At 45.1% G+C, this 20,071-nt stretch overlaps 1 protein-coding gene and 1 long non-coding RNA gene across 3 annotated transcripts in view; both read left to right on the top strand.

Moving 5' to 3' along the window:
• Positions 1–20,071, top strand: part of FGFRL1 (fibroblast growth factor receptor like 1) — a 134,161-nt gene that overhangs the window by 56,539 nt on the left and 57,551 nt on the right. For both annotated transcript variants that reach the window (XM_051965966.1, XM_051965965.1), the window contains one exon: positions 19,155–19,427. In XM_051965966.1, coding sequence (XP_051821926.1) covers positions 19,155–19,427 — 273 coding nt within the window. The remainder of the gene's footprint in view (positions 1–19,154; positions 19,428–20,071) is intronic.
• Positions 2,816–3,623, top strand: LOC127540958 (uncharacterized). The gene is made up of 3 exons (XR_007948325.1): positions 2,816–2,826; positions 3,165–3,204; positions 3,423–3,623. It is a non-coding gene; the product is annotated as an uncharacterized LOC127540958 (long non-coding RNA).

The following is a 20,071-nucleotide window of genomic DNA, read 5'->3' as shown; positions in this document are numbered from 1 at the left end:
TCAGATCCTGGAGCCACCATTTTAGCACAAGGCGGTAAGGAGGGATGCTGGGGCTGGCCCATTGCACGGCATGGAAAAAGTCCAGGAGGTTCTGGTCCGCTCGTATCGTCAAGGTACGGTCAGATTATTAATCTTGACAGTAAGTTTAGAGGTTAGAGGAGCCAATGATTCAGTGTTAAGGGACCAGATGTCTCAGAGATTGGAACCACAGATATCTAGATTATCTAGAGCACTGAGACCCCAAGGACAGTATTTCCCCCCTGGCACTAACATGTTGATGAATGCACTCTCAGAATATATGAAAGGGCCAACCCGGGGTTCCTCAGATTTGGGAGTGGGTGGGCAGAGGAGCCGGGGAGCGGAAATGCTGAATTGTTTTCCTGGTCCTGATCACAAAATCCAAAGGACAGGGAGTCAGAGTCCAGTAGCAAGAGGGCCAGCCCTGCCCCCTTGTCCGGGGTGGTTGGATTGCACCAGCAGCCTTGATAGGCGTCCAGTCAATATTTGCTGAGCGAATGAATGTAAACACCTGGGCCTGACTGTGTCCCATATCTCAAAGGGGGGTGTTACATGGTGCCCTCCGACAGGGCCAGAAATTCTGGGGGCCCTCGCTGGGGAAGCATGTCTCCAGGTGACTTCTCCGGGCAGCCCCACCTGCATTTGGGAAGTAGGAAAGTGCTCCCACTCAGGAACCTCGATTTCCTCATCTGTATAAGAAAGGGGTTGAACTAGAAAAATTAGCTCTGAATCTCTGAGTCTATAATCCTATGATTTCCCCAGCTCTGGAGACCTTATGGGGGTGGCTTTGCTGCTGGCTCTCTGGGGGCTTGAATTGAATTTAGAAGAGGAAAGTACCCCTTTCCTCCTCCTTCCTCTGCCCCCAAATGAAGCTCATCAACTTAGCTTGTTGGCGCTGGGAGGAATCCCTAGAAAATGTGGAATGTCAGAAAGGACCTTGGAACTTACGAAGGGGAGAATGTCAGAGCTGGGAGAGACCTTCAAGGCCGCCGATCCAAGCCAAGTGACGGGTCCTACAAAATACTCCCTAATGGCAGAACTTTGGGCTCTGGGCCTGGTCAGGAAGGTTAGGATGGAGTGCAGAGATTATTATGGTTCTGGGACCCTCCATGCTCTGGCAAGAACTTTGTGCTGTAATCATCCCCGAGAAGCAGAATGTGTGGGACCTGTGTGTGGAGTGTGAGGTGTGTGTGTGTGCTCACAGGGGGATGTGGGTATGATCTTCTTCCTCTCTCTGACTGAATTTCTCAGTGTTGCTGTGCCTGCACCGATGCATGTGTCCCTGGACATACCTGTGTGTGGCTGAGTGTCTCTGTATGTGGCTGAGCATCTGTGTTCGTGTCTGAGCATCCCTATATGTGGCTGTATCTTTAAATGTGGCTGTGTCTCTGTATGTGGCTGAGTGTCTCTGTATGTGGCTGAGCGTCTCTGTAGGTGGCTGAGTGTCTCTGTAGGTGGCTGAGTGTCTCTGTATGTGGCTGAGTGTCTCTGTATGTGGCTGAGCATCTCTGTATGTGGCTGAGTATCTCTGTAGATGGCTGAGTGTCTCTGTAGATGGCTGAGTGTCTCTGTATGTGGCTGAGCATCTCTGTATGTGGCTGAGTATCTCTGTATGTGGCTGAGCATCTCTGTATGTGGCTGAGTGTCTCTGTATGTGGCTGAGCATCTCTGTATGTGCCTGAGTGTCTCTGTATGTGGCTGAGTGTCTCTGTATGTGGCTGAGCGTCTCTGTAGGTGGCTGAGTGTCTCTGTAGGTGGCTGAGTGTCTCTGTATGTGGCTGAGCGTCTCTGTAGGTGGCTGAGCATCTCTGTATGTGGCTGAGTGTCTCTGTATGTGGCTGAGTGTCTCTGTATGTGGCTGAGCGTCTCTGTAGGTGGCTGAGCGTCTCTGTATGTGGCTGAGCATCTCTGTAGGTGGCTGAGCGTCTCTGTATGTGGCTGAGTGTCTTTAAATGTGGCTGTGTCTCTGTATGTGGCTGAGTGTCTCTGTATGTGGCTGAGCGTCTCTGTAGGTGGCTGAGCGTCTCTGTAGGTGGCTGAGCGTCTCTGTAGGTGGCTGAGCGTCTCTGTATGTGGCTGAGCGTCTCTGTAGGTGGCTGTGCGTCTCTGTAGGTGGCTGAGCGTCTCTGTAGGTGGCTGAGCGTCTCTGTAGGTGGCTGAGCGTCTCTGTAGGTGGCTGAGTGTCTCTGTATGTGGCTGAGTGTCTCTGTATGTGGCTGAGCGTCTCTGTAGGTGGCTGAGCGTCTCTGTAGGTGGCTGAGTGTCTCTGTATGTGGCTGAGTGTCTCTGTAGGTGGCTGAGCGTCTCTGTATGTGGCTGAGTGTCTTTAAATGTGGCTGTGTCTCTGTATGTGGCTGAGCGTCTCTGTAGGTGGCTGAGCATCTCTGTATGTGGCTGAGTATCTCTGTATGTGGCTGAGTGTCTCTGTAGATGGCTGAGCGTCTCTGTAGATGGCTGAGTGTCTCTGTAGATGGCTGAGTGTCTCTGTAGATGGCTGAGTGTCTCTGTATGTGGCTGAGCGTCTCTGTAGATGGCTGAGTGTCTCTGTAGATGGCTGAGTGTCTCTGTATGTGGCTGAGCATCTCTGTATGTGGCTGAGTGTCTCTGTATGTGGCTGAGCGTCTCTGTAGGTGGCTGAGTGTCTCTGTAGGTGGCTGTGTCTCTGTATGTGGCTGAGTGTCTCTGTATGTGGCTGAGCGTCTCTGTAGGTGGCTGAGTGTCTCTGTAGGTGGCTGAGTGTCTCTGTATGTGGCTGAGCGTCTCTGTAGGTGGCTGAGCATCTCTGTATGTGGCTGAGTGTCTCTGTATGTGGCTGAGTGTCTCTGTATGTGGCTGAGCGTCTCTGTAGGTGGCTGAGCGTCTCTGTATGTGGCTGAGCATCTCTGTAGGTGGCTGAGCGTCTCTGTATGTGGCTGAGTGTCTTTAAATGTGGCTGTGTCTCTGTATGTGGCTGAGTGTCTCTGTATGTGGCTGAGCGTCTCTGTAGGTGGCTGAGCGTCTCTGTAGGTGGCTGAGCGTCTCTGTAGGTGGCTGAGCGTCTCTGTATGTGGCTGAGCGTCTCTGTAGGTGGCTGTGCGTCTCTGTAGGTGGCTGAGCGTCTCTGTAGGTGGCTGAGCGTCTCTGTAGGTGGCTGAGCGTCTCTGTAGGTGGCTGAGTGTCTCTGTATGTGGCTGAGTGTCTCTGTATGTGGCTGAGCGTCTCTGTAGGTGGCTGAGCATCTCTGTAGGTGGCTGAGTGTCTCTGTATGTGGCTGAGTGTCTCTGTAGGTGGCTGAGCGTCTCTGTATGTGGCTGAGTGTCTTTAAATGTGGCTGTGTCTCTGTGTGTGGCTGAGCGTCTCTGTATGTGGCTGAGCGTCTCTGTAGGTGGCTGAGCGTCTCTGTAGGTGGCTGAGTGTCTCTGTAGGTGGCTGAGCGTCTCTGTATGTGGCTGAGCGTCTCTGTATGTGCCTGAGCGTCTCTGTAGGTGGCTGAGCGTCTCTGTGTGTGGCTGAGCGTCTCTGTGTGTGGCTGAGCGTCTCTGTATGTGCCTGAGTGTCTCTGTATGTGGCTGAGCGTCTCTGTATGTGGCTGAGCGTCTCTGTAGGTGGCTGAGCGTCTCTGTAGGTGGCTGTGGCTGAATGTTTCTATATATGGCTGAGTGTCTTTGTTTGTGGCTGAGTGTGTCTGTGTATGGCTGAGTGTTTCTATATATGGTTGAGTGTCTCTGTGTGTGGCTGAGCATCTCAGCCTTCTGTATTTCTTCATGTATATATTATGTATCTGTACTCCATATTTCCATGTTTCTCTCTCTGTCTGCACTATGATTGTGGCTATTGTGGGGCCTCTCCCCTCTCTCTATTGGCCCCTTGGCTGCAGTAGAAAAAGGAACCATGGTCCCTCAATGGTTTCCCCTTTCCCAAACAGCTGCCCTGGAATGTGGGGCTCTGGTTACAGACACAGATCCCACCCCATTCTGCCAGCCTGGCCTTTCCCACCCTGACAGGGGCTCTGCTTGGCTAGGCTTTGGGGAGTCTGGGTGAATAGTCCCAGGCGGGGTGGGCTGGGGGCAACTTGGCCTGGGACAATGCCTTAACACCTCTAAGGGATGCTGGGAGGAGCTGAGTAGACGTGAAAAAGGTGCTTTCCTCACCTTCCGAAGTTTGCAGATACCTATGGTGAGTGATTAATAGAATAGTAGGCTTTGGATAGTATCATGTGCACCCCTGAAAACCCCTCAGCTTGATTCGTCTTGGGATCCTTCCCTTGGCCACGGGAAGAGCTGGGAGCTTAGGACCTCATCATGGCTTGCTTTGTTCAGGAAAGACTCTAGAGAGGAGTAATCCTTAACTCAGAGAAAGATTATAGATGAGAGTATGTGGGAGAGTGGGAGTGGGTGCTCTTGACGGGTCCTGCCAAGCTGGATAAAAGCCTCAGGTCTGGGGCCTGCACCAATGCCTGGTTCTAGAACCCTAGGAGAGGGTGTCTGAAAAAATGGGGGGGGGTGGAAATCCTTGGGAAGGCAGAACCAGGAGTAGAGGGACTTATAGCAAAAGGGGGCAGCTGCCCCAAGCCCCTTATCTTGAAGGGGATCCCTGGAGCCATTTTGCAGTAGACCTGACGACTGTCTTTGGAGGGGACCTTTGTGACTGTTTTTTCAGGCAGAACTGGGAGGACCAAGCCCCATCTGTCCTTCACCCCAGGGGCAGAATGCCTGCTCAGAGGCAAGGGACTAAGGTGGAGAAATCCCATTCTGACCTGGGTGTTGTCGCCCTTCTGCTCTCTTCTCGGAAGCAGGCGGCCTTTCTCTGTCCAGGCTGAGTCCACGGGCCAGAGGGGAAGGAGGGGTCTGGCTCCTCTCCAAGCTTTAAGTGGCTGCATTGGAGGGGAGAGAGAGGGAGAGCAAAGGGTCAAGAGCTGCCTGTTTCTGCTTTAGTGGCCCAAGTGGCTAAACAGGAACCCTTCTTGGCTGGGGAGAAAGGTTTCACGGGCCATGAGATCACCGATCTCCAGCGGAAGGGGTGTAGAGATCAGCTCATCCAGCCTCATTTCACAATAAGAAATTTGTGATTTCCTTGGCCTAGGGAGGTGAGGAGATTTTTCTCTGATGTCACACAGGTAGGAAGTAGCAGTCAGGATTGAAATGGAGAGCCTCTGATTTTGCATCCTGTGCTGCTCACCTGTGCCCTCAGGACCCCCTATATAGAGGGGTCAGAGGTTAAGAGCTCCAGGTGTTTTATAGGAAATAATAGAGAGAATCTGCCCTCAGGAGGCTTACAGTCTGGGGGACACAGCACTTACATGCCAGGAGGCGATAGAGAGTGAGACAAGTTAAGCAGATGGAGTGCTGAAACACAGGCCACAGGTAACTCCGGCTGGAGGAGACACAGCATTTATTCAGGTTTCCCCAAAGCTTTTAGCACATTTTAATGCTATTAAAACTTAGCACTGTAGGATGAATACAGAGAGGACTGGCGAGACTTACATGAACTGATGCTAAGTGAAATGAGCAGAACCAGGAGATCATTATACACTTCGACAACGATATTGTATGAGGACATATTCTGATGGAAGTGGATTTCTTTGACAAAGAGATCTGAGTTTCAATTGATAAATGACGGACAGAAGCAGCTACACCCAAAGAAAGAACACTGGGAAACGAATGTGAACTATCTGCATTTTAGTTTTTCTTCCCGGGTTATTTCTACCTTCTGAATCCAATTCTCCCTGTGCAACAAGAGAACTGTTCAGTTCTGCAAACATATATTGTATCTTATACTGCAACATATCCAACATATAAAGGACTGCTTGCCATCTAGGGGAGGGGGTGGAGGGAGGGAGGGGGGAAAAATCGGAAAAGAAACGAGTGCAAGGAATAATGTTGTCATTATAAAGTAATCATTAAATAAAAAAAAGAAATTAAAAAAAAAAAAAAAAAAAAACAAAAAACAAAAAAAAACTTAGCGCTGTCCTAAGACTTCTGGAATACCTGTGTGAGATGGCTTTCTTTTCTTTCTTTTTTTTTTTTTTTCTTGTACAATTCATTTTATTAGTTCAGGGTAGCATGGAGGAAAATAGCTTGTTATATATTTACATGAATCTTGTATTATCCATAGTTTGTTCAAATTAAATAGCATTTCATAGTATTTACCAACATTTCTATTTCAACAATAAATTATGCTATCTGTATCTATAAATATGGAAACCAGACTTGTGGAAATTATTTCAGAAACAGTAAGCATTACATAGGAGATGGCTGTTTCTTAAAGAATTTAAAGGTCAGTAGGGGTTGAAAGCTTCCTATATATAGCTACAATATGTGGTCTTTATTTATGTAATAAATGTATTTATGTACATAAATGCACCAGAGAGGCATAGAGGGGTGCTAGGGAAAGGCCTGGGGAGACTGAGGAAGGAGAGAGGAATAATTATTACTGACAGCAGGGATGTAGGAAAGCTTCATGGGAGAAAGAATGGGTTGGAGTTTAGTAGGCCAAAGTATTACTGGAAGAAAGCACTATTTGGGATGGCGAGGTGGTCCCTAGAACCGGGTCATGAAGATTGGGTAAGACTTTGAGGAACGAAGGGGAAGACCAGGGAAAACTCCTGAAGCAGGAATGAAGGGGCCTGTGTTGGGAGAAGAGCTAAGAGGTCGACCCTTTTGGCTTTGGAAAGGAGGACAGAATGGGGAAAAGAAAAATTGGGGCCTTTCTGTAGAAAGCTTTAAATGTCATGTTAAGCAGTTTGGAGTCTATCCTGGACTTTTTTAGTACTGAAGGATGTATATGTGCACTGACTAGGACCTTACTTCTGAAATGAATAAACAGGTCATTAAGGAAAATGATGTGGGATAGCTAGATGGCACAGTGGCTAGAGCTTTGGTCCTGGGGTCTGGGAGATCTGAGTTCAAATCTGGTCTCAAACACTTAATACTTCCTAGCTGTGTGAGCCTGGGCAAGTCACTTAATCCCATTTGCCTCACCCCCCAAACCAAAGAAAGAAAGAAAAAAAATGATGCAATTTTGTTTTGGATTTTTTTTTAACAGTCATTTCTCAATAAATGACCCTCATCCCATCTCAGAACCCTTTCCTCATCTCAAAGTACAATCAAGCAAAACAAATCAATAAATCAGCCTTCTTCAAGAACGTATACTTCACCCCAACCCTCTAGCCACCACTTTTCTGATGAAGATGGAGGGGGCCCTTGATCAGCCAATAACACACATCTCTAAGCCTCTTTCTGCCAGGAGGGGTGAAGCATTCCCATCTGTGAATAGGCACATGGATCAGAGTTCTGGTGTTCGTAATGTTGTTATCCTTCGCGTTGTTTTGTGAATATTAAAAATACAGGTCTTTCCAAGGACCTCAGAATTCTTCATATTCTTTCTTTCCTTCAGTAAAATTATATTCCGTTATGTTAATAAGCCACAAATTGTCCAGCCAGCCATTCCCCGTTCTTGGATACCTTGCTTTTAGTTCTTTGTTATTACAAAAAGTGGTGCTATAAAAATTTGGTCCATAGGCTTGTTTGCATCTAATTTTGATTTCTTCGGGGTATATGACTAAAATATGTATATATATATATATTAGGATGAAATTGCCAAAATGATTCCAAATCGTTTTCCAAAATGGTTGGATCAATAACAACTTCACTTGTGTGTTAGTGTGTCTATCATTCTACTGCCCTCCAATATTCACTGGAATTTTTGTCCTCTTTGTCAAAAAATCCCTATATGTGTATGTATTTATACACACATATATACATACATATAATATATATAGATGTATTTCTTCTTTTTCTTTTTCTCTTTCTTCTTCTCTTTCTCCCTCCTTTCTCTCTCTGTCTCTCTCTCTCTCTTTGTCTCTCTGTCTCTGTCTCTGTCTCTCTCACTCCTCCCCCACCGCCACCACTGAACTCTTCTTCTGATGATTTTCAGAGATAATCTGGAGCTTTTGACTATCATACTGGGAGAGAAGACACCCTTCAAAAGATCTTCCCAAGTCAAAGAGGCTCTAGGATGGACTTTGTATTCTGTTGAGGGACCAACTGTGCTACTATTGGCTATAAATCCCTGTGGCTTTTTGAGTGTTGACCTTTCCCTGCAAACCATCCTATGGGGCAGATCATGCAGGGATTATTTTTCCTGTTTTATGGATGAGAAAACTGAGATGCAGAGACAAAGGGGAAGGAGACTTGCCCCATAGACCAAGCAGCAGAGTTGGTGTTAGAAGCCCTGGGTTTTAATCTTTCTCTGCTGTTGACTCATCTGTAGGATCCTGGGTAGGGACTCCACTTCTGTAGCTTCCGTCGCTTACCCACAAAGTGAAGATCTCTAGCTGGAAGGGACTTTAGACATATAATGTCTAAAGATAAACATTCAGATAAACATAACCTTGGTTGTTGTTTTTTATACTCAAAGAGAACCAAAAGAATGTTACTTTGTTGGGCTCATTTTATAGCATCTCTCAGCTGTGGCTGATCAGATCAATATAAGCTTAGAAGGCTCTGCCCCAAGTCGGGCACAAATAATCCATACAAACATTTGGAGGGAGATGTCTCTAAATTTGTACATGTCACAGTTAAACAAGTGATGGACACAGATGGCAGAAGTAGGGTCTGAAGACTTCCCCACTTACTGAGCTCATTTATCTTTCTGTGGTATTGTACTGCCTCAACCAGATGACCACCAAGGTTCCTTTCAGTTCCGTACCCATGATGATACGGCCTTAAGTATCAGGTCTAGGATTTAAATCCCTATTTCCAAGTAATTTCTACACCATCATAGTAGCTAAACTCAGAAAGTGTCCTTGCTGGAACTGAGCTTTCCACGTTTTCCTTCTTTGACAAGAACAGTTCACGGGTAATCGACTCATAGTGATGTAGGGGTTTTCATTGGTGGAGGGAGTCCCGAGATGGATGAGTTTGGCCATCTACGAGATGTCCAGCTAGATAGCAGTTGTTGGCGGAGGGAACAGTAGCTGGCTTCAGCTGGGGAGAATTGATTTTTAGTTCTGTTTTCTCTCCTATTAAGTGGGATGAAGGGTAAGCTGGTCAGAGGTGAGCCTCCAGACGGATTCTCTGTTCAGGAGGGATTAGGGTTTGGTTTCAGGAAAGGGTAAGGAATTGGCAGCTAGGCTGGCGAGACCTTAATCCACCTAGGCTCCTCAGCCGAGGCAAAGTGAGAGCTCTTGGGCTGAGCTCCTGGTAACTCTGGGCTGGGCCCCAGGCTCTGGTTGCACCGAATGGGCCAGTTCATAGCCTGCATCCCAGGTCCCCGGGGCCAATGCTGCCTCCCACAGGAAGCCCACTCACTAAGGATGTATCTGTGTTTGAAGCAATTTAAATGGCACTTCCTATAGAAGACCATTTTTTGGCTCTCCACAGCTGTCGCAGAAGGGTGGAGAGGGGCTTCCCTTAAAAATGACCTTGTATTTTCTGCACTTATTTTTGTCTACTTTTGTATGTAGCTGTCATCTTCTCTTATAGATTATAAGCTTCTTGAGGTCAGGGTTTATTTCTCAGTGCCTCAGTAAGCTCATAATAACTGCTTAAATGCTTAGTTTTTAAAATTCTATGTTGATGAATCTTCTTTTCACCATTGAAGGTTGGAAGCCTTCTCCATTTTATATTGTGTGATTCTTGGCCATTTCCTTTCTTAAGGCTTCCTAGAAGTCTTCTAATATTTCATGCATATTAACCTAGTGCTCAGCAGTCCAGGCCCATCTGTTATCCTGAGATCTTGATGTACAAATGATCCATCTCATTTTCCAGTCATAATCTGTCCTTTATTAAATCTTTTGTGTCACTTTTCGAGTCCAAATCATTTTTGTTAACATGTTGTAGTCTGCTTATCTCTACCATGTGTCTTTCCATTGTCCTTTGGGTCTCATACAATTTTGATGATTTCCAGATTGTGCTGCTCCATGGCTTGGAGCCAAATAGAATTTCTGGGAGAATATTAGGGTTAAAAAGATGCTTAGGCAGTGGAGAACAATTTGAGATTGTTTAATTCCATGATAATTATTCAAATGATATTTTGATTACTCTATTCCTCTATTTTCTCCGTCCATCCATCTATCTATTGTGTCTGTCTAAGGCTGACGTGCTAACTTGGTGAACTGATTGTTTACTCAACTGCATATCATCTTATAGCCAATATGCATTCTTCATCCATTTTGTTTTTCCTGTATAGATTACTAAACTTGTTTATTCTGAATGGCAATGAATAATTAAAATGCCTTGCTCTATGGCTTTGAACAGGTCACACCTTTCTTCCCTAGAAAATCTCGTATATCTCTTTGCCTTCTCATTCTGATCTCCAGAGAGGATTTATCAATTATTTTATTTTGGTTAAGGTCCTGCTCATTCATCTGTAATACTATTTGGCCTTCATTCTGTGAACCTAATCTTATAATTGAAAATAGAGAAAGGAAGGACAGAAGGAAGAAAGTAAGAAAAGAAGGAAAAAGGAAGGAAAGAAGAGTCCTTTGATTGTAAATCCATTCCTCTTGTCTCTTACTCATCCTACCATGTGTTCCTGACTCAAAGAAAAGGGGAGAAAGCCTCTTTTATATTCTTCCATTAGAAAATCTCACCTTTAATACTTGTTCACCTGTATAGTTTTGAGCAAGTCATTTCCCTTCTCTGAACCTGAGTTCCTTATCTCATGGATTAGATGCTTTCAAGGTTCCTTGGAGAGATAAGATGATCATTTAATTCTTCTGTATGTTTCCAGGCTTTGTCTGTCACAGTGTGTCTACTATGGGGGAAGACCCATGACTAAAGCTGTGTGATGTGGGACAAATTTCTTTCCCTTTCTGGACCTCAGTTTCCCTATCTGTCGAGTGAGAGCGTTGGAACAGATGGACCTTTCTGCGCGATACTCTGCAGATGGGTCCTGGGAGGAACGATAGTTTCCATGTTTATCAAACCCCTAACAGTTCCAAAGCCCTCCCGTGATCACGTCATGTGAAGAAAGCCTCCATTGTGGGCCCACGCTGCAGTAAGTCAGTTATTTACAAATATCACCCAGGCGGGTCCAGGGCCTGGCTCCCAGGGAGCTTTCACTGTGGTGGTTTCTCTCTTTCCCTGCAGACATAAACAATGACACTTAGAATTTCCTGTCGGGGAGCCTGGCAGGCAGTGTCTGTCTCTGAGGGAAGTGGCTAATTATTTATTAAACCAGGGTGTGCCAAAAGTGGGTTACACACGGCTTTGTGGGCCACTGGGGTGGAGGGGTGACGGGAGAGAATCTGTGTTTGCACACTTGTGCTTATACTCTGAGGACCAGGAGTTGTGGGAAGGAAAGGAGGAGGTTGGGTGGACCCTGCCCTGTTTCTTCATTCAGTCCTTTCAAATCCATCAATGAGCACTGGCCTAGAGCTCAGCAGATGGGGTTCAAGTGCAAGAACCTGCCCTGTCTTCCTCCATCACCTGGGCTAAGGGTGGAGAACAGGTGGATTCCCTCCCAGATCTTTGAAAACTCTAAATTAGTGACTATAATGTGCAGAACTGTACGTGGGCATTGCAACATGGACAGAAAAGTACCTGATCTTGTGGTATCTGCCCTCAGGGAGCTTCTAGGTTAGGGCCAGAGAGGACTGTGATAGACACTAGCACAGGAGGCAAAGATCACTTCTCGATTGTCTAGGGATGGGCTGGGGCAGGGCTGGTATTAGGGAAGATGGAAACTTTAGATGAAAGCTGTCCACTCTCTTTCTTCTTACCTAAGGAAGACCACACTACCTCTAAACAGACCGTGATATGTGTTGGAGAAAAGTCTTGAGTTCTTTTTCATGAATCCGGTCTCCCTAGTCATGTTGGGAATCATTGAAGGGAACTCCCCATATAGGATGGAGAGAGGTAGGGGTAGAGGTCCCTTGTAGGACTGGGTGCCTAGAGATGATAGCAGTTCATTCCCTTTTCCTGATTTAAAAATCCAGAGGCCACTCTTTGGGTGGCTGTGAAAAGTCTTCCTAAAGATGTTAAACTGAGTTTTAATTCTAATAGACTTGTGCTGGAAAAAGCCATCTGCATTCAGAGTGAGAGGAGACTGAATGTGGATCAAAGCATAGTATTTTCACTTTTTATTTTTATTTATTTGATTGTTTTTTAAATTTCTCTTGTTTTTTTCCACCTTTGATTTTTTTACATGATGTGTAAATGTCATTTATGTAACAAATATGGAAATATGTTTAGAAGAACTGCACATGTTTAACCTATTTCTTGCTGTCTCGGGGAGAAGGGATGAGAGGAATGGAGGGAGAAAAAATTGGAACATAAGGTTTTGCAAAGGTGAATGTTGAAAACTATGTTTGCATGTACTTGGAAAAATAAAATATTACTAAAATTTTTTAAATTAATTAAAGCCTTTTTATTTTTCCACATATACGTGTAATTCTTAACATAATTCTGTGTTCATCATGCTATGCAAGATCAAAAGCAGAAACTAAACAAATAATAGTGACAACAACAAACAGGTGCTTTGATCCACATTCTGTCTCCATAGTTCTCTTTATGGATGTGGATGACATTTTTATCTCAAGTCTTTTGGAATTGCCTTGAATTCCACGTCCATCAGAACTGATCATTATATAATTTTGTTGTTGCTGTGTACAATGTTCTCTTGGTTCTACTCACCTTACTTAGCATCAGTTAATAAAACTCTCTCCAGGCTTTTCTGAAATAAGTCTTGAGCTTTTAATACAAGGGAATTTACAGAGACTGATGATGAAAGACACCTAGTTTGGGGAGGGAAGAGGAGGAGTCTTTCTTTGCATCCATGAACCCTAGATAAAGAACTGGAAGCCACTCCAGAAGCCCTGTCCGTTCTCGTATGATTTTCGCAACCATTCTGGCAGGCAGATGCTGTTATTATTCCCATTTTAGTGATGAGGGAACTCAGACCCAGAGACATTAAATGACTTTCTTAAGATCATTTAGCAAACTTTGGAGGTAGCATTTGAACTTAGGTTCAGCCTCTTATTTTATCAATAGGAAAGCTGGGGCCCAGAAAAAAGAGAGGACTTTTTGTGCTATTACATAGAAAGTTAATTGCAACACTGAGATGTTTAATATCCATGGAGAGGCTCTAACTACCACTTCTTTCTTTTCTTTATTGTTTTATTTTTTCTGGTTAGGTATGTATATTAACTTTTAAATACACATTTCTTTTTGAATCATGTTGGAAGAGAAAAATCAAAACAAAAAGGAAAAATCATGGGAGAGGAAAAAAAAACAAAAAAAGTGAACATAGTATGTGTTGATTTACATTCAATCTCTGCTGTTCCTTTTCTGCATACAGATGGTGTTTTCTATCCAAAGTTATTGGGATTGCCTTGGATACCTCGTAGTTATTAATAAGCAGTTGATTAGAATGGAAGGAAATAGAAATCTGTTATCCTCAGTTTTGGGAGGAGGGACCATTGTACTTCCCTGATCTCAGACAGGCTCTCTGGTTCTTTCTTCCCTAACCTTAGGCAAGGGATTTTTAATTCTCCCTCCATAAAAGGAAGAGGTTGGACTACATGATCTTTCAAGTGGTTTTTAACTCTAACAGTAAAATTGCAAGACCGATTGTTAAATAAACCTCACCAAATCTCTCCCCTTACTGAGATGAAATGATGATAGGTTTAGTGAATAAAGCAGAATTCTTATGGCTCTCATCAACAATAAGATGATTCAGGCCAGTCCCAATGGTCTTGTGATGGAGAGAGGCATCCGTACCCAGAGAAAGGACTGTGGGAACTGAGTGTGGATCACAACATAGCATTTTCACTTTTTTTTTGGTTGTTTGCTTGCATTTTGTTTTCTTTCTCATTTTTTCCCTTTTTGATCTGATTTTTCTTGTGCAGCAAGATAATTGTGGAAATATGTATAGAAGAATTGTACATATTTAACATATATTGGATTACTTGCTGTCTAGGGAAGGGAAAAATTAGAACACAAGGTTTTGTAAAGGTGAATGTTGAGAATTATACATGTATATATTTTGGAAATAAAAAGTTTTAATTAAAAAAAAAAAACAGCGTTCTTGGAGTAAGGAAGTCGAATTCAGATCCTGCCTCAAATGCTGACTCATTGTGTGACCTTGAATGAGTCACTTCTCAATTTACTCATCTGTAAAATACGGTTAATTATAGCATCTCCCTCCTACGATTATTGTGAGGTTCAGATGATCAAATAACATAGATAAACTGCTTTTCAATTTATCTGTAAATGTGATTTAAACATTACCCATCCCCTTTCTTTGCAGACCACTAACACTATTACTCAGGTAATAGTGTTACCTGAGTGACTTTAGATGAGTTCTTTCCCTGGACCTCAGTTTCCTTATCTGTAAAATGGGAAGACTGAACTCCTTTCTCTAGCTGCAGAACTCCCAGTTCCGATCTCCTGAGTTCTTAGGGGCCCTCCCAGCTCTAACAGACTAATTTTTATCGAGGAACCGGATGAGAAGCTAGGCTGCCGTTCTGCCAGGGTGGACCTACCCAAAGAAACCTTCTCTTGATGGGATGCGGACGTGTCTGCTATTAAACAATAAAATATATACAACCCTTGGGACTCTTAAAACTTTAAAATTTCTTCATAAACTTTACAATACAGTGTGTGGGTATACACATAGCTTTCCGATCCAAGAGGCCCTGGAATTTCTTCTTTGTAATTATATGGAGTGGGGTTTTTTTGGGGAGGTGAATAAGGTTCCCTTTGATGATTTCTCTGGTAGGGGTGAGTGCCTCTTGGCCAGGGGCTGGACTTGGGAGAGCGGTGGTCCCTTTTCCCAGGCTCATTAGAGTCAGGCCTTAGAATATAGGAAGTCGGGGCTGGATGGGACCTCAGTGGAATCATCAGGCAGCTCCCCCCATTTTAGAGGTTGGGAAACAGACTTCACAAGAGATCTCTTGCTGAAGAGCCACAGAGACTCCGCGGCAGAGCTGAGATCAGAACTGATGTCTCCGGCCTGGCAGGCCGCGGTTCTTCCCCCTCCTCCAGCTGCCTGTTGAAAAGCCTTCACCCATGGGAAGGCAGGAATGTGTAGTGCGAACTGACCCTCCCTTCCCTCTGAGGTGTTGCTAAATCTCTAGCCAAGGCTCCAATTGCTATCAAAACAGAGAGTATCTAGTGGGTTTCCGGAAGGACCGTAAATCAAGTTTTAATACAGGGCCGGAGCTTGGGGAGTGCATGAACTTTCCAGTCTGACCCAAGAACTCCTGGTTCTTGTACCCTCATGCCCTTCTCCCAGGAGCTCCCAGGGAGTAGGGGAGCCTGGGAGCCCCAGTCTTATCATGTCTCCTCCCCCCCCCAGGGGAATCTTTCACGCCCATCCCTTCCTTCTCCTCCTCTCCCTCCAGCATTCCCCTCCTCCTGAAAGGCTTGGTTGGCGGGCATCCAGGGGTATTGTGCGTGGGGGAGGGACGATATTTGGGGGATGGGGGGTTGGAAGGATGGATGGAATCCTTGCAGAAGGAGAATGGAAGAAGGATCTCTCTCCACCCCTCCCAAGAGCTGCCGCCACTGGGATCGCTGATGGGAACGGATACTGACCCAGCTGTTTGGGGAAGACAGGTGTGGGGCTGCCCCTTCCCAGGCAGGGCCGCCCGAGTCCAGGCTCTGTGTCTTCCCTTTAGATGCAAATAGCTCAGCACATTTGTCTGAGTGTAAGTGAGCTGGAATATTTCAACAGATAAAGCGGCGGGGAGCACTCCGCTGTCGTCCAGGTGCCCCAGAGTGGGTTTTCACAAAGGGAAGTGTGGTCACTCACATGCATCACAAAGGGAAGTGTGGACACTCACATGCATCCAGAGAAAGATGCTGATCGACAGAAGCGTGAATGTAGAGTTATGGACAAGGCATAGGAAAATACCCATTTAGACATAGAACACCACGAAGAAATAGCCATACTCAGAGACAGACACATAGACACAATGTGTGTGCATTTTTGTGTCCCTACTGAGTTATGGACAACTTTACATGCCAGGTAGATGGTTTTGAACTTTTCTTGGGAAGCAATAGGGAATCATTGAAGATTCTTGAGGAGGGGAGTGACCCAATTAGATCTATAATTTAAGAAAGATTTCTTTCCTTTTTTTTTTTAAATTCTAAAATTTTTATTCCAAATTCCAAACAAAATGGAAATGTCCATATATGCAGTAGATCCGAAAACTAGGATTGTTCTCTATTATGTACAACTTGCCTGAGGAAGATTATTCTATCAGGACTAGTGAAGGACAACAACACTAGAGGCAGAAAAACCTGTTGGGAAGCCACTGTCCAGTCAGGTGATGATAAAGGTGCTGTGCCAGGGGAGGGAAGAGAAAGAGGAATTAGTTTGAGAGGTGTAGCCACAAAGGGACGAGACCCCGATGATTGGTTGTAGAAGGCAAGGAACAAGGAAGAATCAAAGCTAAGTCCAAGACACACAGCTCAGGTTTTATGATGACAGTTATTGGGAAAATAGTATCCAATATAAAACATTGAGATTATGTAACAGGAACTTTGTTCCTCATTCTTCTGAATGATAGTTAGACAGACTAAACATTTTTAAAATCTTGCCATGACATGGGTGCTGTGCCAAATGCTAAGGCTACAAAAGGAATTAAAGCGCAAGTCCTGCCCTCAGGGAGCTTACATTCCAGTAAAGATAACATCACTTGCTCCTAGGGATATCTGGGTATTGCAGAGATTACTTACAATCTGACTTTCTGTTCTAGAGCTGGAACAGCTCCTTTGCCAGCTCATTTTACAGATGAGAAAACTGAGGTAAACAGGATTAAATGACTTACTCAGAGTCAGAAAAGAGTGAGGTTGGATTTGAATTCAGGTGCTCTGTCTACCATGCCATCTGACTGCTTAAACCAGGGGTCCTCAAACTTTTTAAATAGGGGGCCAGTTCACTGTCCCTCAGACTGTTGGAGGGCCGGACTATAGTAAAAACAAAAACTTTGTTTGGTGGGCCTTTAAATAAAGAAACTTCATAACCCTGGGTGAGGGGGATAAACATCCTCAGCTGCCCATCTGGCCCGGGGCCGTAGTTTGAGGACCCCTGGTTAAACCTTCATTAAAGTTGCTGTTTCTGTTACCGTCACCATCAAGTTATTAGGGGGAGCGAGAAAATTTGGAACTCAGAATTTTAAAAACAATGTTAAAGTTTTTTTAAATGTAATTGGATGATATTTAGTGAAATCAAATCTTTAAAAAATATTTTTTAATCTTATTATTTCTGAGGTCTAGTATATATCTATACACATAATACTATACAACTATATAAAATCATATATATGTATATATATATACAATATATAAAATATTTATGTAACTGAAGTCCAATATATGTGTATCTCTTCTATTTTCTCTCCATCTTTCTCTCCTTCTCTGTCTCTCCTTCTCTCTTTCTGTCTCTCTCTTTCTCCCTCCCTTCCTCTCTTCACACACAGCTACTATATAACCATATATACATATGATTATATTTATGTGTGTGTGTATATACATATGCATATACATATATATATAAAATTGAGATGTAGAAAAAGACAGTGACTTTAGCAAATATCAGAACCAATTAGTGTCCTTACTTTCAGTCTAGGACAACAGACCCGTACCTACCCTGTCCTTTAAAAACGTTTGGGTCCTTTTGAGCCCACACCCAGGGAGATTAAAACAGGAGGAGAGGTTGGCTCCTTCCTGCTCTGGGCCCTGGCAGGCCCCCGCCTCAGCTAGCTAGGGTGGGGCGCCTGTAAGGAAGTTTATCTCTCACTAACCCTCTGTCCAGAATCCAAGGTGATTTCACCTGAGATATATCTGGGTGTCCCTGGGGTAGGGATGGAGGGAAAGGGAGGGTAGGCCGGCAAGGAAGGGATCAGCACACGGGAGGACGATCCCTGGGGTGTTTGGTGAAGAAATGTGCTTTGTTGCAAATTCTTCATCCCCAACAACTGCTCTATTTGCACTCTGCTGTTCTCCCACCCCCGGGATGACCACAGACTGACCTTTAGAATTGCTGTACCTAGAAACGCATGAAAGAATTAGGACTCCTTGTTTTTAAGGGCCTGTCCTGTTATTCATTTGGGCTTCAGGGTATCTGAGGAGCAATCATGGAGGAGCTAGGAGGGAACAGGCTTCCCCTGAGGCTTGGACGTGGGTGTGAGTAAGTGATGTGTGTGTGTGTGTGTGTGTGTGTGTGTGTGTGTGTGTGTAGGGGATCAGCCTGAGCCAAAAGAGAAACCACAGTGCTGGACAGAGCAAAATGAACTTTTTTTCTTTCCTTTTTAATTTTTATTCTGAATTAAAGTATTTATGTAAAATAAAAGGGAGAAGAAAGTAGATTATATGGGAGATCGTCACTATTAGGACTCTTTGTTAGTCTTTCTGGATTTATAATAATTTCCCCGTGTTACTTTCTAAGCTATCTTGTTTGTCTGTGGCTCCTTCTAGCCTCACTTTCCTGTTGATTTGTAAAAAACCTTTCATCCTCCTTTCTTTCTTTGCTTTGGCTCATACTTTCCCTTCTTTTCTCCTCCCAGATCTTAGCATATAATAGGTTCTTAAAAATATGTGTTGATTGAATGATGGATTGGAAAAAAGGATTTAAAAACTTCTTACAACTAACATGTACAGTGAAGTGAATTCTCACGTTGGTCTGGTTTGGATATTTATATCTCTTTCTGTAGCTGAGTCTGTCACTTCTCTGTTGGGAGCAGAGTCGCGGCAGTCTTCATATTGGGGAGAGGTCTCTTGCAAAGTCCCTGTTACTTTTGGGTGTCGGGGTGATTGCCTGTATTGTTCTTGGGGCACACTGTGGATTCCCGTTAAAGGCTCAGGAGCTGCTGTGGGGTAGTGGGGAAGCGTCGAGCTCGGAATCTGGAGATCTCGTTTGGAATCTTGGCTTTGCTACTTATTATCCCTGTGATTTTGGGGAAACCCCTTCTTTTTCCTGGGCCTCGGTTCCTCGGTAAAATGAAGGAATGGGCTTTAATAATCTCTTGGTTCTGTGATTCTTTGGGGCTCAGGAGGTGAGTCCACTTTTCTGTGGTTGTACCAGTAGTAGTGCCCAAGGTAGGGAATCCACCGGAGGCTTCCAGCTCCCAGGCCGGGCTGGTGTGAGGGGCAGAGGGGTGAATCATCAGACTGCCGCGCTCAGTTCTCTCCCCTCTTTCCCTGCAGGCCCTCCGAGGATCTCCGACCGGGTGGCCCCCAGGCAGTCGGCGAGGCTGGGGAGGACCATCAAACTCCTGTGCCCTGTGGAAGGGGACCCGCCCCCTCTCACCATGTGGACTAAGGACGGGCGCACCATCCACAGTGGCTGGGCCCGCTTTCGGGTGCTCCCCCAGGGCTTGAAAATCAAGGAAGTGGAACGAGGGGATGCTGGAACCTACGTGTGCAAGGCCACCAATGGCTTCGGCAGCCTGAGTGTCAACTACACGCTCATCGTGATGGGTGAGTGCGGCCGGGCCCGGAGGAGAGGCGGGCAGTGCTGGCCAGAGCGGGAAACGGGGCGCCGCAGCCTGAGCTGTAGTACAAGGTGGTGGAGGAAAAGTGATGGAGAGGACCAACATGGCAGCCGGGAGGAGCCGTTCTCCCAGGGAAGCACTTGGGAAGTCACTTCCCTCCCACGCTGCTTCCTCATCTCTGCAATGAGGGAGGGAGACGAGTGTGGTCTCTTCCAGTGCTAATATTTTATTATTCTATGGAGTCAGGAGAACTCAGTCCAAACCTCTGAGGTAATCTGCCCCAGACTCCTCCCAGAGCAAGACTAGTAATAACTAATAATCTAATTCTGTAGGGTTTGTGAAGTACTTTACATGTTACCTCATTGATCTTCCCAACAACTCTGGGAGGTAGCCCCATTGTACAGATGGGGAAACTGAGACAGAACAAGTACCTGAGACTAGGTTTGAATTGAGATTTTCCTGACTCTAGATCCATCCGTCGCTCTAGCCACTGCTTTACCTGGCTAGATGGTCCAGTCAGCCTTTCCTTGACCATTTTCAGCAACAGGGAGTTTACCACCTTCCCCCACCCTACAAAGTTGGACAGCTCCAAGGAGGCAGCTCCTCCCCAGGGAGCCCAGAACTTGCATC

This window comes from Antechinus flavipes, chromosome 6 (assembly GCF_016432865.1).
Source record: "Antechinus flavipes isolate AdamAnt ecotype Samford, QLD, Australia chromosome 6, AdamAnt_v2, whole genome shotgun sequence".
NCBI lineage: Eukaryota > Metazoa > Chordata > Mammalia > Dasyuromorphia > Dasyuridae > Antechinus > Antechinus flavipes.
This window is presented reverse-complemented; position numbering and strand designations above follow the sequence as displayed.